General features: G+C 47.1%; 1 protein-coding gene across 1 annotated transcript in view; it reads left to right on the plus strand.

The window, feature by feature from the left end:
• LANCL2 (LanC like glutathione S-transferase 2) overlaps positions 1 to 25,749 on the plus strand; it is a 188,527-nt gene that overhangs the window by 35,090 nt on the left and 127,688 nt on the right. Inside the window, exons 2-3 of the mRNA XM_063922451.1 lie at positions 9,619 to 9,736; positions 24,984 to 25,191. Coding sequence (XP_063778521.1) covers positions 9,619 to 9,736; positions 24,984 to 25,191 — 326 coding nt within the window. The remainder of the gene's footprint in view (positions 1 to 9,618; positions 9,737 to 24,983; positions 25,192 to 25,749) is intronic.

Below are 25,749 nucleotides of genomic sequence, written 5' to 3' on the forward strand. Positions count from 1 at the left end.
TCTGCAGAAAAAGACACCGTCTTTTCAGCCTCAGTCCTCTCGTCCCTATAAGATCATATCTGCCCAGGGATAGAGGAAAGGGAAGAAGACTGCAGCAGGCAGCCTATTCCCAGGAACAGAAGCGTTTCACCGCGTCTGACAAGTTCTCAGCATGGCGCTGAGACCGTACAGGACCCCTGGATCCTACAAGTAGTATCCCGGGGGTACAGATGGGAATGTCGAGACGTTTCCCCTTCGCAGGCTCCTGAAGTCTGCTTTACCAAGTCTCCCTCCGTCAAGGAGGTAGTATGGGAAAAAATTCACAAGCTGTATTCCCAGCAGGTGACAATTAAATTACCCCTCCTACTACAAAAAAGGGGTATTATTCCACACTATATTGTGGTACTGAAGCCAGAAGGCTAGGTGAGACTTATTCTAAAATTTTTTTTTGAACACTTACAAAGGTTCAAATTAAGATGAAGTCACTCAGAGCAGTGATAACGAACCAGGAAGAAGGGGACTATATAGTGTCCCGGGACATCAGGGATGCTTACCTCTATGTCCCAAATTTGCCCTTCTCACTAAGGGTACCTCAGGTTCGTGGTGCAGAACTGTCACTATCAGTTTCAGACGCTGCCGTTTGGATTGTCCACGGCACCCCGGGGTCTTTACCAAGGTAATGGCCGAATTGATGATTCTTCTTCGAAGAAAAGGCGTCTAAATTATCCCTTACTTGGACGATCTCCTGATAGGGGCATAGTCCAGGGAACAGTTGGAGGTCGGAGTAGCACTATCTCGGATACTGCTACAATCAGCACGGGTGGATTCTAAATATTCCAAAATCGCAGCTGATCCCGACGACACGTCTGCTGTGCCTAGGGATGATTCTGGACACAGTCCAGAAAAAGGTGTTTCTCCCGGAAGAGAAAGCCAGGGAGTTATCCGAGCAAGTCAGGAACCTCCTAAAAACAGTGCATCATTGCACAAGGGTCCTGGTAAAAATGGTGGCTTCCTACGAAGCAATTCCATTCGGCAGATTTCACGTAAGAACTTTTCAGTGGGATCTGCTGGACAAATGGTCCGGATCGCATCTTCAGATGCATCAGCGGATAACCCAATATCCAAGGACAAGGGTGTCTCTCCTGTGGTGGTTATAGAGTGCTCATCTTCTAGAGGGCCGCAGATTCGGCATTCAGGATTGGATGCTGGTAACCACGGAGCCCAGCCTGAGAGGCTGGGGAGCAGTCACACAAGGGAAAAATTTCCAGGGAGTGTGATCAAGTATGGAGACTTTTCTCCACATAAATATACTGGAGCTAAGGGTAAATTTATAATGCTCTAAGCTTAGCAAGACCTCTGCTTCAAGGTCAGCCGGTATTGATCCAGTGGGAAAAACATCACGGCAGTCGCCCACGTAAACAGACAGGGCGACACAAGAAGCAGGAGGGCAATGGCAGAAACTGCAAGGACTTTTCGCTGGGCGGAAAATCATGTGATAACACTGTCAGCAGTTTTTCATCCCGGGAATGGAAACTGGGAAGCAGACTTCCTCAGCACGACCTCCACCCGGGAGAGTGGAAACTTCATTGAGAAGTTTTTTCCACATGATTGTAAACCGTTGGAAAATACCAAAGGTGGACATGATGGCGTCCCGTCTGAACAAAAAACGGGACAGGTATTGCGCCAGGTCAAGAGACCCTCAGGCAATAGATGTGGACGTTCTGGTAACACCGTGGGTGTACCAGTCGGTGTATGTGTTCCCTCCTCTGCTTCTCATACCTAAGGTGCTGAGAATTATAAGACGTAGAGGAGTAAGAACTATACTCATGGCTCCGGATTGGCCAAGGAGGATTTGGTACCCGGAACTTCAAGAGATGCTTACAGAGGTCTTATGGCCTCTGCCGCTAAGAAGGGACTTGCTTCAGCAAGTACCATGTCTGTTCCAAGACTTACCGCAGCTGCGTTGTCGGCATGGAGATGGAAAGCCGGATCCTAAGGGAAAAAAGGCATTCCGGAAGAGGTCATTCCTACCCTGGTCAAAGCCAGAAAGGAGGTGACCGCACAACATTATCACCACGTGTGGCGAAAATATGTTGCGTGGTGTGAGGCCAGGAAGGCCCCACAAAGAATTTTCAACTCGGTCGTTTCCTGCATTTCCTGCAAACAGGAGTGTCTATGGGCCTCAAATTGGGGTCCATTAAGGTTCAAATTCGGCCCTGTAAATTTTCTTCCAGAAAGAATTGGCTTCAGTTCCTGAAGTCCAGAAGTTTGTCAAGGGAGTATTGCATATACAAAACCCTTTTTTGTGCCTCCAGTGGCACTGTGGGATCTCAACGTAGTTCTGGGATTCCTCAAATCACATTGGTTTAAAACCAGTCAAATATGTGGATTTGAAGCATCTCACATAAAAAGTGACCATGCTCTTGGCCCTGGCCTGGACCAGGCGAGTGTCAAATTGGTGGTTTTTTCTCAAAAAAGCCCATATCTGTTTGTCCATTCGGACAGGGCAGAGCTGCGGACTCGTCCCCAGTTCTCTCCCTAAGGTGGTGTCAGTGTTTCACCTGAACCAGCTTATTGTGGTGCCTTGCACCTACTAGGGACTTGGAGGACTCCAAGTTGCTAGAAGTTGTCAGGGCCCTGAAAATATGTTCCAGGACAGCTGGAGTCAGAAAATCTGACTCGCTGTTTATACTGTATGCACCCAACAAGTTGGGTGCGCCTGCTTCTAAGCAGTCGATTGCTCGTTGGATTTGTAACACAATTCAACTTGCACATTCTGAGGCAGGCCTGCCACAGTCTAAATCGGTTAAGGCCCATTCCACAAGGAAGGTGGGCTCATCTTGGGCGGCTGCCCGAGAGGTCTCGGCATTACAACTCTGCCGAGCAGCTACGTGGTCAGGGGAGAACACGTTTGTAAATTTCTACAAATTTGATATCCTGGCAAAAGAGGACCTGGAGTTCTCTCATTCGGTGCTGCAGAGTCATCCGCACTCTCCCGCCCGTTTGGGAGCTTTGGTATAATCCCCATGGTCCTTTCAGGAACCCCAGCATCCACTAGGACGATAGAGAAAATAAGAATTTACTTACCGATAATTCTATTTCTCGGAGTCCGTAGTGGATGCTGGGCGCCCATCCCAAGTGCGGATTATCTGCAATACTTGTACATAGTTACAAAAATCGGGTTATTATTGTTGTGAGCCATCTTTTCAGAGGCTCCGCTGTTATCATACTGTTAACTGGGTTTAGATCACAAGTTGTACGGTGTGATTGGTGTGGCTGGTATGAGTCTTACCCGGGATTCAAAATTCCTCCCTTATTGTGTACGCTCGTCCGGGCACAGTACCTAACTGGCTTGGAGGAGGGTCATAGGGGGAGGAGCCAGTGCACACCACCTGATCCTAAAGCTTTACTTTTTTGTGCCCTGTCTCCTGCGGAGCCGCTATTCCCCATGGTCCTTTCAGGAACCCCAGCATCCACTACGGACTCCGAGAAATAGAATTATCGGTAAGTAAATTCTTATTATTTAAGCACATTATTTCAGCATGAAGCTCACTCCAAATGATGTTTATCCTTGTAAGCAGTTAGTATTCACTTATGTGCACACATGCAATGCAGCATATATTAACCTCCAGCAAGCACTTAGGGTACAACATGCACTGCCCCTAAAACAGTAGTACCTCTCCCACGTTGCTGAGATGGTATACAGCTTTATCCGGGATCACGCTGGTGAGAACTTCCAATTTCTCTTATGTCCTAGAGGATGCTGGGGTCCACATTAGTACCATGGGGTATAGACGAGTCCACCAGAATCCAGTGGCACTTTAAGAGTTTGATAGTGTGGGCTGGCTCCTCCCTCTATGCCCCTCCTACCAGACTCTGTTTAGAAAATGTGCCCGGAGGAGCCGGTCACAGCTAGGGGAGCTCTACAGAGCTTCTTTAGAAAAAGCTTTTTTTAGAGTTTATTATTTTACAGGGGGAAAGTAGTGTCCGCCCTGCGGGGTCTGAGCCACTATCTCCGCTGACAGGACACTGAGCTCCTGAGGGGATAGATCGTTCCCCGCCACAGGGGATCGCTCACCCCAGCAGCATGCCGTCACCCCCTTACAGAGCCAGAAGATTGGTAGCGAGTGAGTCACCGCCCCCCCCCCCCCCCCTAGCAAGCGGGGGGCCGGTGTGAAGATGGCGGCAACAGGGTATGGAGCGCAGTACTAACTGCGCTACGAGGCTCAGCGGTACATAGTGGGACGCCCTGAGCCAGTGCCTACACCCTACACTGGTCACACAGCCTGTCGGGGTCCCGGGATCTCAGCCAGCATAATTCTTCAGGCCAGTATAATCCTATGAAGAGCGGGAAGACAGCGTCATTTTGGGGACGGAGCTTTTCAGCGGACCCAGCAGCGTTCAGCGCCATTTTCTTGCCTGCACAACGCTGTCAGTGAAGAGCAAGTCCCTCCAGAACAACTCCAGCTATCTCTCACGGTACCAGGGGGTTGTAGAAGGGGGGAGGCTGTATACAGGCTGTGTAACCTGTTATGGTGCACAGTCAGTGCTGATTGGGGGTCTCCCTTTACCTAAAGAGTGCGGTGTGTGGGTTGGCTCCAATCTCTGTGTCTCTCTTGCCATTCTTGGGGGTGAAACTCTGTCTGCCCTCTCCTGTGTGTGTGGAGTGTCTGTGGTCTCCATTAAACTATGTCCAGGGACTCTGTGTCATATGCTGCAGAGGATATGTCCTCTCAGGATGATCCCATTCCATATAATCAGGATTGCACTGTTTTAGCACAGATACCAGCAAGGGAGCCTGAGTGGTTATCCTCTATCAAATCTATGATTTCTCAGATTTCTACTAGGGTTGCACAGAATGAGTCTGCAAACTCAGGCTTTACAGAACTCTATGGCAGTCTGGCACAGTTTCGTTACCTCAGGGCCCCCCCGCTGTATATTCCCAAAAACGTGCTCTTGCACAGATAATGCAAGATGACACGGATACAGATTCTGACACTGCAGACTGTGATGGGGATGTGTTGCGGGGGGCAGCATCTCTTGCAAAAGGGGTGCAGTTGATGATAGAGGCCATTAGGGATGTGTTAAATATTACTGATACAACACCTGTGCAGGTTGAGGAGGCTTACTTTACTGAAAATAAGAAAGCCTCGCTAACATTCCCTGCGTCAAAAGAATTAAATGCTATTTTTGAAAAAGCATGGGTAACCCTGAGAAAAAACTCCAGATCCCTAAAAGGGTCCTGGTGGCGTTTCCTTTCCCTGTGGAGGATAGAAAAAAATGTGAAAACTCGCCCATTGTTGATGTGTCTGTATCCAGACTATCCAAATAGGTGGTTTTACCTGTTCCAGGATCCACCGCCTTGAAAGAGCCGGCTGATCGTAAAATTGATAATACGCTCAAATCCATGTACACGGCTTCAGGGGCTATATTACATCCCACCATTGCCAGTGTTTGGATTGCTAAAGCTATAGTAAAGTGGTCAGGCACATTACTTGCAGATTTGGATACTATGGATAAATCTGATGTTGAATTGTTTTTGTGTAACATTCATGATTCGGCATGATTTCTGGTAGAATCCGTGAACAACATGGGTTCCATGGCTGCAGGAATTTCTTCCATGTCTCAGCTCATCGAGGATTGTGGCTGCGACAGTGGTCTGCCGACGCGGAATCCAGGAGAAGTGTGGAGACCCTACCCTACACAGGTCAGGCTCTCTTTGGGGAAGCGTTAGATGTGTGGATCTCCATGGCTACAGCGGGTAAGTCACCTTTTCTTCCCTCAGCTGCACCTGCTACGAAGAAACTCTTTTCTTCAACTGCATCACAGCCCTTTCGGGCTGCCAAGACATGAAAGGCCAGACTGTCCAACACCTTCTTTAGGGGAGGCCGGCCTAAATCCAAGATACCGGCTGCGGCGTGTTCCCAGAAACAGAAACCGGCTTCAGGTACGCTGAAGTCCTCCACATGACGGTGGACTGCACGCTCCGGAGGTGGGGCTGGTGGGAGAGAGACTCTGGCTTTTCTGTCACGTCTGGGTGTCATCCGGCCTGGATCCCTGGGTGCAAGGTATCGTGTCCCAGGGGTACAGGCTGGAATTTCAAGATCTCCCTCCTCACCGATTCTTCAAATCAGGCTTGCCAGCTTTGCTGGTGGACAGGGCTGTCCTGCAGGCAGCCGTCCAGAAGTTGGTGGAGGCACAGGTTATTGTACCGGTCCCTCCTCATATGCAAAACAAAGGTTACTATTCGAACCTTTTCATGGTACCGAAACTGCATGGTTCGGTCAGGCCCATTCTGAACCTAAAATCGCGAAATCCTTTTCTGAAGGAGTTCAAGTTCTCCTGGACAAGTGGTCGGGATCCCATCTACATATGCACCAGAGGATACGTCTGTCACCAATGGCCAGGATTTCACTCCTCTGGTGGTAGAAACTACCTCACCTTCTGGGGGGCCGCAGGTTCGGGATTCAGGACTGGATTTTTCTAACCACGGATGCAAGTCTCCGGGGCTGGGGCGCAGTCACTCAAGGGGAGACCTTCCAAGGTAGGTGGTCAAGTCTGGAAGCCGGCCTGCCGATAAACATTCTAGAACAAAGAGCCGTCTACAACGGTCTTCTCCAAGCGGCCCATCTTCTGAGAAATCAGTTCATTCAAGTACAGTCGGACAATGTGACAACTGTGGCTAACATTAACCGACAGGGCGGAACGAAGAGCAGAGCTGCAATGTCAGAGGTAACAAGAATCATCCTCTGGGCAGAAAAACACGCGTTGGCGCTGTCAGCAATCTTCATTCCGGGAGTAGACAACTAGGAAGCGGACTTCCTCAGCAGAAACAATCTCCATCCAGGAGAGTGGGGACTCCATCCGGAGGTGTTCACGGAGGTAACAGATCTTTGGGGTGTACCTCAAATCGACATGATGGCCTCTCGTCTCAACAAGAAGCTTTGACAATATTGTTCCAGGTCAAGGGACTCGCAAGCAGTGGTGGTGGACGCCTTGGTGACTCCGTGGGTTTTCCAGTCGGTGTACGTGTTTCCACCACTCCCACTCATTCCAAGAGTTCTCATAAGGAGAACAAGGGTTCAAGCGATCTTCATTGCTCCAGACTGGCCAAGAAGGTCTTGGTACGCGGATCTTCTGTATCTACTGCTAGAAGAGCCAAGGCCTCTTCCTCTTCGGGAGGACCTGCTGCAGCAGGGGCCGTTCGCCTATCAAGTCTTACCGCGGCTGCGTTTGACGGCATGGAGGTTGAACACCAGATACTAGCTTGGAAGGACATTCCGAACAAGGTTATTCCTACCCTGATACAGGTTAGGAAAGGAGTTACGTCTAAACATTACCATCGTATTTGGAAAAAATATTTATCTTGGTGTGAGTCCAAGAAGTTTCCTACGGTGGCGTTTCAACTGGGACGGTTTCTCCTCTTCTTGCAAGCAGGTGTGGATATGGGCCTGAGGTTGGGATTCACAAATGTCCAAATTTTGTCCCTATCCATTTTATTCCAGAAACAATGGGCTGTCCTCCCTGAGGTTCAGACTTTTTTTAAGGGAGTTCTGCACATCCAACCTCCCTTTGTGCCGCCTACGGCGCCCTGGGATCTTAACGTGGTGTTGCAGTTCCTCCAGTCGGACTGGTTTGAGCCTCTACAGGAGGTTGAGGTCAAGTTTCTCACGTGGAAGGCTGTCACTTTGTTGGCCTTAGCGTCTGCTAGACGTGTGTCAGAGTTGGGTGCTTTGTCCTGTAGAAGCCCATACTTGATCTTCCATGAAGATAGGGCTGAGCTTCGGACACGTCAGCAGTTTCTTCCGAAGGTTGCGTCGGCATTTCATATCAACCAACTATTGTGGTGCCAGTTGCGACTGACTCCTCAATTTCATCAAAGTCATTAGATGTTGTAAGGGCTCTAAAAATCTATGTGAGGAGGATTGCTCGTCACAGGAAATTGGACTCGCTGTTTGTCCTGTATGATCCCAAGAAACTTGGGTGTTCTGCTTCTAAGCAGACGATCTCTCGCTGGATCAAGTTCGCTATCCAGCATGCGTATTCTACAGCAGGATTGCCGTGTCCTACATCGGTTAAGGCCCACTCTACTCGTAAGGTGGGTTCTTCTTGGGCGGCTGCCCGGGGTGTCTCGGCTTTACAGCTTTGCCGAGCGGCTACTTGGTCTGGGTCGAACACGTTTGCCAAGTTCTACAAGTTCGATACTTTGGCATCAGAGGACCTGGCTGCTGTAGCACCTCTCTCTGCAGCAGCTACTGCAGTAACTCTTTCTGCCCCTGCTGCTTCAGAGAGAGGCAGGCAATTCTGGGACATCATTTTCATTGAAGCACAGCGGGTTTATCAGGTCTGGGATGGCAGTTATATGGTATTATTTTCATTGGGGCTTTGGGGTATTATCAAGTCTGTGATGGGGAAATTTGGTGCATTATTTTCATTGGGAGTTTGGGGGGTTTCAAGTCTGTGGGGGATCACATTTAGGGCTTTATTTTCATTGAGGAATTGGGGGGTTGTGAGGTCAGGTCAGTCGGGACATATATATATAGTGTTTTAAATTTATTTGACTTAAACAAGTATATAGTTAAATACAGCTACTTCCATATCGGCTCTACCATGGTGTAATGTGTACAAGGGGCTCAACCATAGTGTAACGTGTATAAGGGGCTCTACTGTGTGGCGTAACATGAATAACGGACACTACTGTGCGGTGTAATGTGAATTGGTACTGTACTGTGGCCACACACCTTCCTAATGAAGCCATACCTCTATATTGATGTCTTCGACAAGCACTGACCCTATTTTAAACATGGGGGGCACCCAAAGGAAACTTTTAACCTGAGCTCCACAAGGTCTAGAACCAGCCCTGTCACCAATTTAGGATTTTTAAATATTGTTTCTTTCTAAATGTAACATGCCACCACATGTGGGCCAGGCCCCCAATTCAGTACAGGGGATGGGGGGCGCCAAAACATACTCTTGCTCCGGGCACCACGGCGCCTAGCTACACCTCTGATGTAGCCTTCCTGCTTACTTACAGGTAACTTATAAATAACGCAGATACACACTGCTGATGACAGTTGCCACTACTAGCTAGCTGCTTCTAATTGGCTGACTGCTGATTCATCTCTGAAGCTGATTGGTGCTGTGTTCATTGATCATGAATGTGTTATATGATTTTGTGGGTGTAGCTTAGCGTGACATATATACAGTATTTCTTTTTTACTTCCATTTTACCCAGTAAAAAGATATTATACCTGCTGTATTATGATGTAGCCTTCCTGCTTACTTACAGGTAACTTATAAATAACGCAGATACACACTGCTGATGACAGTTGCCACTACTAGCTAGCTGCTTCTAATTGGCTGACTGCTGATTCATCTCTGAAGCTGATTGGTGCTGTGTTCATTGATCATGAATGTGTTATATGATTTTGTGGGTGTAGCTTAGCGTGACATATATACAGTATTTCTTTTTTACTTCCATTTTACCCAGTAAAAAGATATTATACCTGCTGTATTATGGAGGTCAGATCTAATAGCAAAGGTTCAAATAATAAAAATAATTTAATTGTTGTAGTTTGAAAGTGGCAGGTGTCATTATATATTTCTTTTAATAAAGCACTTTATTGTGCAACCTCACAGATCACAGGAAGGTTTTCAAGACGCATCCAGACTAAAATAAGTGACTTGCTTCAGCAAATGGAAGAAGGACTGAAGACGGCAGACCCACACGACTGTTCTGCTTATACTGGATATACAGGTGGGTCACATACTTAAGCAAATATGACACAATGCCCTGGAGTCCTAGTCATACAGGGATATCTACACTGCAACCATATGCACAAAAAAGACGACACTCAGGGACTTACGTGTAAAAAGTAAAAATTGTACGTTAGTATATCAGCATGACATGGAACCACCAGCGTGTGACTTTCTTCATGGTGTTTGTATACAGTATGGCGACCATTTACAACTGAAAACAGTTAGCCTTATAAAGTCTAGAAATAACCATAACCACGTGTGAAAACCATATTGCAGAGGGGCTGTGTGCTGACATGACATACTGCTGCCCAGTAGGGTGCCACCTCCAGGTCAGTGCGTCTCCCGATGACATGCCGGCCTATTGAATCGACAGAACTGTGACGCCCCTCCAACACTGCCATGCTCAAGAAACTTAAAACATAAAAAGCCACATGACTGAAACAAAAAGCTAAGGAAGTAAGATAAATAACATCCTAATGTGCAACTCTTCACAAAATATACAGCAATAATAAATTATCAAAGGGGTAATATTGTAAAGGTATTAAGTGATAGTTATAAAAAGAAAACATATGCACTGTCTGTGTTACATGTAGTTATATAGGAATAGGGTGGAATATGGCAGTATTTTTGAATGCTCATCAGAGATCAGCTGGGTGTATTGCAGCAGCAGCGGATTAACACGCCTCCCCAGACTACGTTGTCTGCTGTGATGCACCCAGTTGATACCTGTTCCAGGTAATATTAAGCAGGAGGTGTGATCAGAGTGCATGGAATGAGAGAGGGAACAGGCAGTGTGGGGGATAAGAGAAGGAAGCAGGCGGTGAGAAAGGCTGTACTACAAGTGGCCGGCTGTCGGGATCCTGGCGCCCAGCATACCGGCGCCGGGATCCTGACAGCCGGCCAATGCCGGCACCGGGGTGAGCGCAAAAGAGCCCTGTGCGGGCTCGCCATGCTGCGGGTACGGTGGCGCACTATGCGCACCACGCTATTTATTCTCCCTCAAGGGGTGTCGTGGACACCCCATGATGGAGAATAGTTGTCAGGATCCCGACAGCCGGTTTATCAGGTGCCACCCATGAGAAGTGCAGAAGAATAAGAGAGGGAAGCAGGCAGTAATGAAAGAGGGAGTTGGGATGAGAGACGCAGGGATTAAGATGGAAGCAGGGGTTTAAAGGGTAGCAGGGTGTAAGAGATTCAGGGGGTAAGTAAAGGGAAGAGAGATGCAGGTGATCAAATAAGCGGATTACCTGGGATGAAGGTATGGGCACATGAGGAGAGTGACATACAAGGAAACCGATAAGAGAAAACAGAAATTATACATGGAAGACATAAGATAGAGGTGAAGAAACCCAGGGGAAACATAAGAGAGAGATATGTGTGAACATAAGGAAAGATGAACACAGGGAGAATAACCTTGCAAAATATGTTTTATATTCTACTACATAGTGCTAAAAGCGTCTAAAATTAATCTCCTTTTATCAAAATCCCTAAAGCTTCTGGGTGCTTGGGGTGACCCCTGGCCATTAAATTAAAATTTCCATACCCCCCTTTTCTAAATTCCCACTTCGAGCATTGGAAACAGGAAAAATGTTTTGTTGCCAATATAGTTGCAAAGTTATACCTATACAACAGGTGGTTATATGTTCCACTAAATATGTTATCTACATCAGTATGTGCTATATGAGTTAAATTATGTTTGTTTTTGTTATTTTTAGTGAACATATATAATGTACATGTGTAATCTAAAGGTGTTACAATACGTGCGCCCACTTGTCACCTTTGTAATACTGATTTGTGTTCAGAGCTGGAATGCAGCAGCAAACTTATTTCTCCACTGGATCTGTGTTCTGAATGGACTTACGGTATATACTTTTTAAAGTTTAGGATCATTGTAATTGCGCACCATTATCAAACGGGTGTGGGTTGATAGATAGACAGTGTCTAGTTAGACAGTCAATAGATAGACACCATATGTTAGACAGACATTAGATTGACAGGGTCAAAAGGTCGACATGAAAATGGTCGACACCAAAAAGGTAGATACCATGTTTTTTGCATTTTTGTGGTTTTCGTGAAAAGTTTTGTCATCTGGGACCTCCAATTGTAGAAAGGCATCCCCTCGCGGGGCTCACTTCACTCGCCATGCTTCGGGCTCGCTGCGCTCGCCACAAGGTTTATATCCAACTCTATGCCGACATGGATAGAGAAGGTATGAAATAGTCCAAAACATGTTAAATGAAAAAAAACAAAACACATTTGTCTATCTTTTTTTATGTCGACCGTTTTTCATGTCGACCTTTTGACCCTGTCGACCTTTTGTACTGTCTACCTTTTGACCCTGTCGACCTAATGTTTGTCTAACATATGGTGTCTATCTATTGACTGTCTAACAACCGGATACCCATTAAATAAATGTATGAAAGGACAGCAATAATACTTGTATGTCTGTGTCTCCAAGGTCTTCTTCACTGTGTATTTCCAATATCCACAATCTACAACAAAGACTAATACCCCTTTTCCACTAGCTGTTTTTACCCGTGTTTTTGCACGGGGGCGCGCATTGACACGGGTTTTTAGTAGGTGGAAACGAGTCAACACGGGTTGAGTGACCCGGGAATCCTGCCCGGCTATTTACCTGGGTAGAACACGGTAATGACACGGATAATGGTGCAGTGGAAACGGTCATTACACGTGTTTTCAGACCCGAGTAACACTCTGAGACGCTGATTGGTGCTTCTGGGGCACTGGAAGATGATGTCATCCCTGGGAGACACGCTGGGCACATGCAGGCACCGCAGCAACAAACAAACGCGGATGCACATCTATTGCAGCAGCTACAACACTACGCTGGGCACATGCAGGCATTGAGGCAGCTTGCAAACAAAACACTCTGAAGTCACGCTGGGTACATACAGGTATTTTTATTGCAGCAGCTTCCAAACAAACAGATAATATACAGCAGCAGAAGCTCCAGCACAGCAACATGGCTAGCCATACCTGGTCAGACACAGAGATCAAAGAGCTGCTTAATATTCGGGGAGAGGAAGAAATTAGGAGGCAGGTGACTGGAACAGTTAAGGATGCTATCGTCTACAAGAACATATCCCTTATGCTGGCAGAAAGGGGCATCCAACAAACCCAGCAACAAGTCGTTAACAAATTGAAGGCACTACGCAGACAATTCACCAAAGTACGCGACCATAACTGCAAGAAAAGTGGTGCTGGGCGTATGGAATGGGCATATTATGACCTATGCTATAGTGTCTTCGGCAAAACTGCGATAACAAATCCCATAGCACTATCGTCATCCAGCTCTGCCAGTCGCCAGATGTCAGTCGATGAGGACTGTGACGAAACACAGCACAGCCTTCCCAGCTCACAATGCAGCCCATCATCCCCGCTGCTTATATCGGACAGCAGTTTCGAAGACTCGACCGTCAATGATGATTCCATCAGTGCCACTATTGAGGACGTACCACAGTCTCAGGCGGAGACGTCGAAACCCCCCAAGACCACGACTTTGCGCTCAAATAGTAAGTATTACCATTACAAATACAGTTGCAGCAGTCCCTATACAAAACCTATGTAAAGGCATGGTAATGTTGCCGAGTATAGCTAGTGTGCAGGTGGGAGAAGGCCACAAACACGTATATGCTACCACTGCTATTTCTCTAACGTCCTAAGTGGATGCTGGGGACTCCGTGAGGACCATGGGGATTAGCGGCTCCGCAGGAGACTGGGCACAACTACAAAGAAAGCTTTTAGACTACTGGTGTGCACTGGCTCCTCCCACTAAGACCCCCCTCCAGACCTCAGTTAGATTCTTGTGCCCGGCCGAGCTGGATGCACACTAGGGGCTCTCCTGAGCACCTAGAAAGTATATTTAGGTTTTTTATTTTCAGTGAGATCTGCTGGCAACAGACTCACTGCAGCGAGGGACTAAGGGGAGAAGAAGCGAACCTACCTAACAGGTGGTAGTTTGGGCTTCTTAGGCTACTGGACACCATTAGCTCCAGAGGGATCGACCGCAGGACCCGACCTTGGTGTTCGTTCCCGGAGCCGCGCCGCCGTCCCCCTTACAGAGCCAGAAGCACGAAGAAGGTCCGGAAAATCGGCGGCAGAAGACTTCAGTCTTCACCAAGGTAGCGCACAGCACTGCAGCTGTGCGCCATTGCTCCTCATGTACACCTCATACTTAGGTCACTGATGGGTGCAGGGCGCTGGGGGGGGGCGCCCTGAGGGCAATAGATAACACCTTGGCTGGCAAAATATACATCATATATAGTCCCAGAGGCTATATAGATGTAAAATTACCCCTGCCAGTATCACAGAAAAAGCGGGAGAAAGTCCGCCGAAAAGGGGGCGGGGCTTCTCCCTCAGCACACTGGCGCCATTTTTCCCTCACAGTTCCGCTGGAAGGAAGCTCCCTGGCTCTCCCCTGCAGTCTGAGAAAACTACAGAAGGGTAAAAAAGAGAGGGGGGGCACTAAATTTAGGCGCAGTATAGATATATATATATATGTAATATATATAAAAAAGCAGCTATAGGGAAAACACTCATTGATAGTGGGATCCCAGTGTTATATAGCGCTCTGGTGTGTGCTGGCATACTCTCTCTCTGTCTCCCCAAAGGGCTTTGTGGGGTCCTGTCCTCTGTCAGAGCATTCCCTGTGTGTTTGCGGTGTGTCGGTACAGCTGTGTCGACATGTTTGATGAGGAGGCTTATGTGGAGGCGGAGCAGATGCCTGTAAATGTGATGTCACCCCCTGCGGGGTCGACACCTGAGTGGATGGTGCTGAGGAAGGAATTACGTGATAGCGTCGACTCCTTACATAAAAGGTTTGACGACATACCTAATGTGGGACAGCCGGCTTCTCCGCCTGTGCCTGCCCAGGCGTCTCAAAAACCATCAGGGGCTCTGAAACGCCCGCTACCTCAGATGGTTGACACAGATGTCGACACGGATACTGACTCCAGTGTCGACGACGAAGAGACTAATGTAACTTCCAGTAGGGCCACACGTTACATGATTGAGGCAATGAAAAATGTGTTGCACATTTCTGATGTTACCCCCGGTACCACAAAAAAGGGTATAATGTTTGGAGAGAAAAAACTACCAGTAGCTTTTCCTCCATCTGAAGAGTTAAATGAAGTGTGTGAAGAAGCGTGGGCTTCCCCTGATAAAAAGATGGTAATTTCTAAGAGGTTACTAATGGCGTACCCTTTCCCGCTAGAGGATAGGTCACGCTGGGAAACATCCCCTAGGGTGGATAAAGCGCTCACGCTTGTCGAAGAAGGTGGCACTACCGTCTCCGGATACGGCCGCCCTGAAGGAATCTGCTGATAGAAAGCAGGAGGCTATCCTGAAATCTATATATACACACACAGGTGTGATACTGAGACCGGCTATAGCTTCAGCCTGGATGTGCAGCGCTGCTGCTGCGTGGTCAGATTCCCTGTCATAAAATATAGATACCCTAGACAGGGACACTATTTTGCTGAACGTAGAGCATATAAAAGACGCACTTTTATACATGAGGGATGCACAGAGGGATATTTGCCGGCTGGCATCCAAAATTAGTGCAATGTCCATTTCTGCCAGGAGAGGGTTATGGACTCGGCAGTGGACAGGTGATGCAGATTCCAAACGACACATGGAAGTTCTGCCTTATAAGGGTGAGGAATTGTTCGGGGATGGTCTCTCGGACCTCATTTCCACAGCAACAGCTGGGAAGTCTACATTTTTGCCCCATGTTCCCTCACAACCAAAGAAAGCACCGTATTATCAGGTACAGTCCTTTCGGCCCAATAGGGGCAAGCGGGTTAAAGGCGCGTCCTTTCTGCCCAGAGGCAGAGGTAGAGGGAAAAAGCTGCAGCATACAGCCAGTTCCCAGCAGCAAAAGTCCTCCCCCGCTTCCTCAAAGTCCACAGCATGACGCTGGGGCTCCACAGGCAGAGCCAGGTACGGTGGGGGCCCGTCTCAAGCATTTCAGCAAGCAGTGGGCTCGCTCACGGGTGGATCCCTGGATCCTTCAAATAGTATCTCAGGGGTACAAACTGGAATTCGAGACGTCTCCTCCCCGCCGTTTCCTCAAATCTGCCTTGCCAACCACTCCCTCAGGCAGGGAGGCAGTGTTTACAGGCAATTCAAATGCTGTATTCACAACAAGTGATAGTAAAGGTGCCCCTACTTCAACAAGGAAGGGGTTACTATTCCACAATGTTTGTGGTACCGAAACCGGACGGTTCGGTGAGACCCATTTTAAATTTGAAATCCTTGAACACATATATCAAAAAAATTCAAGTTCAAGATGGAATCGCTCAGGGCGATTATTGCGAGCCTGGACGAGGGAGATTACATGGTATCGCTGGACATCAAGGATGCTTACCTACATGTCCCCATTTACCATCCTCACCAGGAGTACCTCAGGTTTGTGGTACAAGATTGTCATTACCAATTCCAGACGTTGCCGTTCGGTCTCTCCACGGCTCCGAGGGTCTTTACCAAGGTAATGGCGGAAATGATGATAGTCCTTCAAAGGAAGGGAGTTTTAATTATCCCGTACTTGGGACGATCTCCTGATAAAGGCGAGGTCCAGAGAGCAGTTATTGGTAGGGGTAGCACTATCTCGGGAAGTGCTACAACAGCACGGCTGGATTCTAAACATTCCAAAGTCACAGCTGGTCCCTACGACACGCCTGCTGTTCCTAGGGATGGTTCTGGACACAGAACAGAGAAAAGTGTTTCTCCCGGAGGAGAAGGCCAAGGAGCTGTCCTCTCTAGTCAGAGGCCTCCTAAAACCAAAACAGGTGTCGGTGCATCACTGCACGCGGATCCTGGGAAAAATGGTAGCTTCCTACAAAGCGATTCCATTCGGCAGGTTTCATGCAAGAACCTTTCAGTGGGACCTGTTGGACAAGTGGTCCGGATCGCATCTTCAGATGCATCGTCTGATAACCCTGTCTCCAAGGACAAGGGTGTCTCTGCTGTGGTGGCTGCAGAGTGCTCATCTTCAAGAGGGCCGCAGATTCGGCATACAGGACTGAGTCCTGGTGACCACGGATGCCAGCCTTCGAGGCTGGGGAGCAGTCACACAGGGAAGAAACTTCCAAGGACTATGGTCAAGTCAGGAGACTTCCCTGCACATAAATATTCTGGAACTAAGGGCCATTTACAATGCCCTAAGTCAGGCAAAACCCCTGCTTCAAAACCAGCCGGTACTGATCCAGTCAGACAACATCACGGCAGTCGCCCATGTAAATCGACACGGCGGCACGAGAAGCAGGACGGCGATGGCAGAAGCCACAAGGATTCTCCGATGGGCGGAAAATCACGTGTTAGCACTGTCAGCAGTGTTCATTCCGGGAGTGGACAACTGGGAAGCAGACTTCCTCAGCAGGCACGACCTCCACCCGGGAGAGTGGGGACTTCATCCAGAAGTCTTTCAAATGATTGTAAACCAGTGGGATAAACCACAGGTGGACATGATGGCGTCCCGCCTAAACAAAAAGTTAGAAAAATATTGCGCCAGGTCAAGAGACCCGCAGGCGATAGCTGTGGACGCTCTGGTAACACCGTGGGTGTACCGATCGGTTTATGTGTTCCCTCCTCTTCCTCTCATACCAAAGGTACTGAGGATAATAAGGAGAAGAGGAGTAAGAACTATACTCATTGTTCCGGATTGGCCAAGAAGAGCGTGGTATCCGGAACTTCAAGAAATGATGTCAGAGGACCCATGGCCTCTACCGCTCAGACAGGACCTGCTGCAGCAGGGGCCCTGTCTGTCCCAAGACTTACCGCGGCTGCGTTTGACGGCATGGCGGTTGAACCCCGGATCCTGAAGGAAAAGGGCATTCCGGAGGAAGTCGTTCCTACGCTGATAAAAGCTAGGAAAGAAGTAACCGCGAACCATTATCACCGCATATGGCGAAAATATGTTGCGTGGTGTGAGGCCAGGAAGGCCCCAACGGAAGAATTTCAGCTGGGCCGGTTCCTGCACTTCCTACAGTCAGGGGTGACTATGGGCCTTAAATTGGGTTCCATTAAGGTCCAGATTTCGGCTCTATCGATTTTCTTCCAGAGAGAATTGGCTTCACTACCTGAAGTTCAGACTTTTGTTAAGGGAGTGCTGCATATTCAGCCCCCTTTTGTGCCTCCAGTGGCACCTTGGGATCTCAACGTGGTGTTGGATTTCCTAAAGTCACATTGGTTTGAGCCACTGAAAACCGTGGATTTAAAATATCTCACGTGGAAAGTGGTCATGTTGTTGGCCTTGGCTTCGGCCAGGCGGGTTTCAGAATTGGCGGCTTTGTCATGTAAAAGCCCTTATCTGATTTTCCATATGGATAGGGCAGAATTGAGGACTCGTCCCCAGTTTCTCCCCAAGGTGGTATCAGCTTTTCATCTGAACCAACCTATCGTGGTGCCTGCGGCTACGAATGACTTGGAGGCTTCCAAGTTGTTGGATGTAGTCAGGGCCCTAAAAATTTATGTTTCCAGGACAGCTGGAGTCAGGAAGACTGACTCGCTTTTTATCCTGTATGCGCCCAACAAGTTGGGTGCACCTGCTTCTAAGCAGACTATTGCTCGCTGGATCTGTAGTACAATTCAGCTTGCACATTCTGCGGCTGGACTGCCGCATCCTAAATCGGTAAAAGCCCATTCCACAAGGAAAGTGGGCTCTTCTTGGGCGGCTGCCCGAGGGGTCTCGGCTCTTCAACTTTGCCGAGCTACTTGGTCAGGGGCAAACACGTTTGCTAAATTCTACAAATTTGATACCCTGGCTGAGGAGGACCTTGAGTTCTCTCATTCGGTGCTGCAGAGTCATCCGCACTCTCCCGCCCGTTTGGGATCTTTGGTATAATCCCCATGGTCCTTACGGAGTCCCCAGCATCCACTTAGGACGTTAGAGAAAATAAGAATTTACTCACCGGTAATTCTATTTCTCATAGTCCGTAGTGGATGCTGGGCGCCCATCCCAAGTGTGGATTGTCTGCAATACTTGTATATAGTTATTGCTTAACTATAGGGTTATTGTTGAGCTATCTGTTGAGAGGCTCAGTTGTTATCATGCTGTTAACTGGGTATTGTATCACGAGTTATACGGTGTGATTGGTGTGGCTGGTATGAGTCTTACCCGGGATTCAAAATCCTTCCTAATTGTGTCAGCTCTTCCGGGCACAGTATCCTAACTGAGGTCTGGAGGGGGGTCTTAGTGGGAGGAGCCAGTGCACACCAGTAGTCTAAAAGCTTTCTTTGTAGTTGTGCCCAGTCTCCTGCGGAGCCGCTAATCCCCATGGTCCTTACGGAGTCCCCAGCATCCACTACGGACTATGAGAAATAGAATTACCGGTGAGTAAATTCTTATTTTTTATATTGTTGCTTACATTCTGTTTCATCCCCTTCACAGTCTACAACGTTCCACAGCGGAAAAAGAAACTGAACAAAACAGAACAAACGGTCAGAGCAATGAAGTCCATTATCGTGGATCACCTGCGTGAGGCGGATAGTGAGCTCAATGCCCAGGAAGATGCACGGCTTGAGAGATTTCTTGCGTCAGAAAAAGAAATGCATCAAACTTTTATGAGGCAGTTAATGACCATGCATGATAGGCAGATGACATTTTTTGAACGCACGTTTGCACGTACTATAGGGAATACCACACAAGCACAACAGCAAGACACAGCCTACCCACAGCACCCACATGGTCCATACAACTATGAGCCTCCCTCAAATCCCCCAACACAAATCCCGCAATCCTCAGAATATCGGGTATATAGACAACTACCTTAGAGCAGTGGGTGATAAAACAATGTTTGTGTTTTAAGGTTCTGTTTGCACTGTATCCTCAACCCTGATACCTACAAATCCAAACATTATTTTGATTTTACAGAGTGCCCTGTTGGCACTTTAAACTTTTATATTGTTACCTCAGAAAATGGGCAGTGGGATCCAGATATTGGGGCTACCTTTTATATTGTTACCTCAGAAAATGTGCGGCAGTGTGATCCAAATATTGGGGGTACCCCGATACCTGCCAAACCAAACATTAGGGTTTTTTTTTACAGAGTGCCCTGTTTGCACTTTACTTTTTTATACTGTTACCTCAGGGCAGGTGTCTTCACCATGTGGCCCTCTAGCTGTTGTGGAAATACATAGCAACACATGCTGGTACATGTTGTTCCACAACAGCTGGAGGGACACATGTTGAAGACCCCTTGCGTTATGTGGAATTTTACAGTGTCATGTTTGCACTTAAATATTGGCAGAGATCTTGATACCCATTTTTCAGCTGACCTTGATCTAGAAGTATATTATACATAAGTTTTTTGGCCACAATTGGGGCTCATACACTATCTAATTAACTCTCTATCATATTTATATCTACTGACACTCACAGTCCCCATATCTGGGAGAATTTCTCAGGGGTTATTTTTGTGGAGTGAATGACGATATATATGTAAGATAGTATTGACTCTCTGGAATTATCAGCCGGGAGAGTGCTAACTATCATTATTTGCTGTAACAGCCACTATCTAAACAGAATCAAATCTATAATGGATTAAATATTGGTGATTTCTGAATAGATATAAGAATCCTATAAGTGATATATATATAAAACACACGCAGGACACGCTTTTTACATTTCTTTATTCACCAGCTCCTATCTTGTAGGTTTCACATATATGTCAGTTTGTTTGATTTTAACTCTTATGTTTCACTGTAGTCTGGGTCAATGAAATTCTATATTTTAATGTAAATTTAATAAAGGTTACATTTTATGATTAATTAATTCTTTCTAGTGCGTCAACTATACAGTTTCTTCTTACTTCTCCTCCCAATCCTATCCCGGGTACAGCCTGCCTAAAAGACGCGGCTGATCGTTCAAATCTTTGTATACAGCTGCTGGGGTGGCCCAGAGACCCACTATAGCATGTGGGTGGATTACTAAGGCCATCGCCAAATGGTCTGGTAACCTACTTAAGGGGTTGGATACCTTGCCTCGGGGAGATTATTTTACTCCTGCAGCATATACAGGACTCTACTAATTTTATGGTGGAAGCCATAAAGGAAATAGGTTTGCTTAATGCACGCACCACTGCTATGGCAGTGTCAGCACGCAGAGGCTTATGGCTGACGCGGACTCCATGAAAGGTGTGGAAGGCCTACCCTTCACGGGGGAGGCCTTATTTGGAGATGAACTAGACAAATGGATCTCCAAAGCTACTGCGGGCATATCTTCCTTCTGCAGCTCCCCCAGCCAGGAAGGCCTACTCAGGACCTAATCTACAGTCCTTTCAGACTGCCAAATTTAAGGGCAAAACCAGGGGTTCTTCTACAGCCACCAGAGGCGCTAGAGGTAAACCACGCAAACCAGCAACTGCCGGTTCACAGGAACAGAGCTCAAGCTCTGCTTCCTCAAATCCTTCAGCATGACGGTGGACCACGATGCCTGGAAGACTGGCAGTTGGGAGCCAGACTAAAAATTTTCACTCACATCTGGACAGGTTCGTGCCAGGATCCCTGGGTCATAGATCTTATTTCCCAGGGCTACAGACTAGAGTTTCAGGAGCTCCCACCTCATAGATTCTTCAAATCAGGCTTACCAGTTTCACAAGAGGCAAGTATAACCTTACAAGATGCCATTCAAAAACTGGTACAGACTCGGGTCATTGTTCCAGTTCCACCTCATCTGCAAAACAAGGGCTATTGGGGGTAATTCCAAGTTGATTGCAGCAGGAAATTTTTTAGCAGTTGGGCAAAACCATGTGCACTGCAGGGGGGGGGGGGGGGGAGCAGATATAACATTTGCAGAGAGAGTTAGATTTGGATGGATTATTTTGTTTCTGTGCAGGGTAAATACTGGCTGCTTTATTTTTATACTACAATTTAGATTGCAGATTGAACTCACCACACCCAAATCTAACTCTTTCTGCACATGTTATATCTGCCTCCCCTGCAGTGCACATAGTTTTGCCCAACTGCTAACAAAGTTCCTGCTGCGATCAACTTGGAATTACCCCCATTATTCCAACTTGTTTGTAGTACCGAAACTGGATAGTTCGGTAAGACCGATTTTGAACCTCAAGTCGTTGAACCCGTAGTTACGAGTGTTCAAATTCAAGATTGAGTCTCTGAGAGCGGTGATCTCAGGTCTGGAGGAGGGGGAATTCCTAGTGTCTCTGGACATCAAGGATGCGTACCTTCACATTCCGATCTGGCCACCTCATCAGGCTTATCTATGGTTTGCACTGCAGGACTGCCGCTACCAGTTCCAGGCCCTGCCATTTGGTCTCTCCACGGCTCCAAGAGTGTAAAAGGCACCGTCCAGGGAGCGGTTGTTGGACAACATTTGCCTCTCAACCAGACTACTCCTGGATCACGGGTGGATTCTGAACTTACCAAAATCTCACCTGGAACCGACGCAGAGGCTTCCTTTCCTGGGAATGATACTGGCACAGAGTCTTGGAGAGTGTTCCTTCCCTTGGAGAAGGCTATGGTAATCCATAGTCGATAGTTCGGGCTGTCCTGAAGCCAACCCGGATCTTGGTGCATCTGTGCATTCGCCTTCTGGGGAATATGGTGGCCTCTTACGAGGCGCTTCATTACGGAAAGGTTTCATGCGAGGCCCTTCCAACTGGATATGTTGAACAAATGGTCCAGATCTTGATTCTCCTAACCACAGACATAAGCCTCAGAGGTTGGGGAGCAGTCACCCAGGGCGTGCAGTTTCAAGGAAGATGATCAAGTCGGGAAGTCGTCCTTCCAATAAACATCTTGGAACTCAGGGCAATCTACAACGCCCTTCTGCAGGCCTCATCTCTGCTTCGGAATCAGGCCATTCAAGTCCAGTCGGACAATGTAACGGCGGTAACGTACATAAACCGACAGGGCGGGATGAAAAGCAGAGCAGCAATGTCAGAGGTATCAAGAATTCTCCCCTGGACGGAAAAACACGCCGTGGCGTTGTCGGCGGTCTTCATTCTGGGAGTAGACAACTGGGAAGCAGACCTCCTCAGCAGACACAACCTGCACCCCCTACGGACTACGAGAAAAGGATTTACCGGTAGGTAATTAAAATCCTATTATCGCGCATGTGCAGCTTGAAGAACATGGGAAAATTATCATTATCCGAAAAACTGTTTTCTCAAAAAGGCAAGTTTCTCGAAAGTAATAATTTTCTCATGATGAATCATGAAATAAGTGTGAGAGATTGCAATGAGAATTGAAATAAAAAAATTCTCATTGCACAGTTTTTTCATGATAAATATGCCCCATGTGTGCAGCATATGGGATGTTTGGGAATGCTATTCAGCATTTGTCTTCAAATAACATTAAGCTTGTTTTCCCAAAGATATTGTCTTGACTAATTTCTTTTTATCAAGCTCCTTATTTTAGGTTATAGATTTGTGGGATAATTGCTTACTAATAGGCACTACCAATTCTCCTTACTATAAGTTTTCCGTGGATAATTGCTGAGTGTTAGACATTACTATTTTTGATGTCTGGACATCAATGTGCTGTGAATCATATTTTCTGTATACATTTGGAAACAAATGCTGCATTATTGATTCAGTTGTATTATATTATTATTTTATGTTCTTACAAGATTATGTTATTCTTTGAATGCATGTCATATTTTATGGCATATACAAGAATGTATTGGTTATTACAAGCATCTCTAGCATTGCCTAGTGCTATAGCTGTATGATATGCTGGTCACAGAATGATGGCGCTCATTTCTATATGGGGTCCCATGTGGTGTGCTCATCGCAAAATGACAGAGCCCATCTCTAAGTGATGGAGCTCTGCTCTATATGGGGTCCTGTGTGGTATGCTGCTCTGTATAGGGTCTTGTGTGATATGCTGCTCTGTATGGGGTCCCGTGTGGTATGCTGCTTTGTATAGGGTCCTGTGTGGTATGCTGCTCTGTATGGGGTACCATGTGGTATGCTCGTTGCAAAATGATGGAGCCCATCTCTAAGTGATAGAGCTATGCTCAATATGGGGTCCTGTGTGGTATGCTGCTCTTTGTGGGGTCCTGTGTGGTATGCTGCTCTGTGTGGGGTCCTGTGTGGTATGCTGCTCTATATGGGGTCCTGTGTGGTATGCTGCTCTATATGGGGTCCTGTGTGGTATGCTGCTCTGTGTGGGGTCATGTGTGATATGCTGCTCTGTGTGGGGTCCTGTGTGGTATGCTGCTCTGTATGGGGTCTTGTGTGGTATGCTGCTCTGTATGGGGTCTTGTGTGGTATGCTGCTCTGTATGGGGTCCTGTGTGGTATGCTGCTCTGTATGGGGTCTCGTGTGGTATGCTGCTCTGTATGGGGTCCTGTGTGGTATGCTGCTCTGTATGGGGTCTCGTGTGGTATGCTGCTCTGTATGGGGTCCCGTGTGGTATGCTGCTTTGTATAGGGTCCTGTGTGGTATGCTGCTCTGTATGGGGTACCATGTGGTATGCTCGTTGCAAAATGATGGAGCCCATCTCTAAGTGATAGAGCTATGCTCAATATGGGGTCCTGTGTGGTATGCTGCTCTTTGTGGGGTCCTGTGTGGTATGCTGCTCTGTGTGGGGTCCTGTGTGGTATGCTGCACTGTGTGGGGTCCTGTGTGGTATGCTGCTCTATATGGGGTCCTGTGTGGTATGCTGCTCTGTGTGGGGTCATGTGTGATATGCTGCTCTGTGTGGGGTCTTGTGTGGTATGCTGCTCTGTATGGGGTCTCGTGTGGTATGCTGCTCTGTATGGGGTCTCGTGTGGTATGCTGCTCTGTATGGGGTCTTGTGTGGTATGCTGCTCTGTATGGGGTTCTGTGTGGTATGCTGGTCCCCAAATGATGGCACCCAGCAGTAAGTGAAGGCGCTCTGCTCTGTATGGGATTCTACACGATTTGCCAGTCGCACAATGATGGAGCTGGGCTCTATATGGGGTCTGCATACTATGCTGGTTGCAATATGCTAACGTTGCATTGTACAGTAGACTTTAAATCAAGTTTTGGGTTTATAAATGGTATGCATGTCCTTAGATAATGTGGCTCAGTCACCAGATAATGAATTTGCTTTGTATGCTCTTTTAATTAATTAATCTTCCATGTTTGTTCATGCTATGGTGGTTTGTTCATGCTATGGTTGTCAGTGTAATGTAAATTAATGTGTAAATGACCATTGCGTTAAATATACTGCAAAAGTAATTCTATCTCTTATGTGGATCATATATCATTAATTTTAAGCATTGTTTTGTATTGAAGGCATAGCCCTGCTCTACCTGCAGCAGTACCGTGTCACTCAGGAACAGGCGCACTTGCAGCGCTCTCTTGATTATGTGAAGAGAATTCTGCGGAATCTGAATGGGAGAAGAGTCACTTTCCTCTGTGGTGATGCCGGGCCTCTTGCTGTTGGTGCTGTAGTCCATCACAAGCTGCAGAACCAGGCTGAATCCACTGATTGCATTACAAAGTAAGGATCTATTGCAGACTCCCAGGTGGTTTCCACATTTCTTATATCTTCATTCTGCTGACAGTAATACATGAATATATTTGTTGACCACTTAGTTCTTGTGTTATTAAATGCTGTCATTCATTAGTAGCCCCAACTGAGTGTGATCTCCATTCAGAGCAGAATGGAATAGAAAGATGCTCTGAGACTAGGATACTATATATACAATAGAAAATAACTTCAAGAGATTATAGCTCAAAACAAGTTACATAGAATAAAAACATATAATAAACAAATACATGCTGTAAGCACCCGACAAAGCAGGTAGTAGACAGTCAGACGCGTCGGGGTTATACACTACCCAATTGCAGGGATTCACAAGCCTACTGGAACTTGAAGGTCAGGGGAACATCGCATCGGGGAAGAGCAAAAAATGTCCACTAAGCAAAGGGACCCTGATATTTATTAAAATGGTAGTAATGTGCTCATGTCCAACAGTAATGTAGGTGGGGCATAGTTTATATGTATAAGAGTGTAAAAATCATGGCAAATAAATCCTTGCTGAGTGAGGATTAGTAC

This window comes from Pseudophryne corroboree, chromosome 5, assembly GCF_028390025.1.
Source record: "Pseudophryne corroboree isolate aPseCor3 chromosome 5, aPseCor3.hap2, whole genome shotgun sequence".
In the NCBI taxonomy this organism is placed as follows: Eukaryota; Metazoa; Chordata; class Amphibia; order Anura; family Myobatrachidae; genus Pseudophryne; species Pseudophryne corroboree.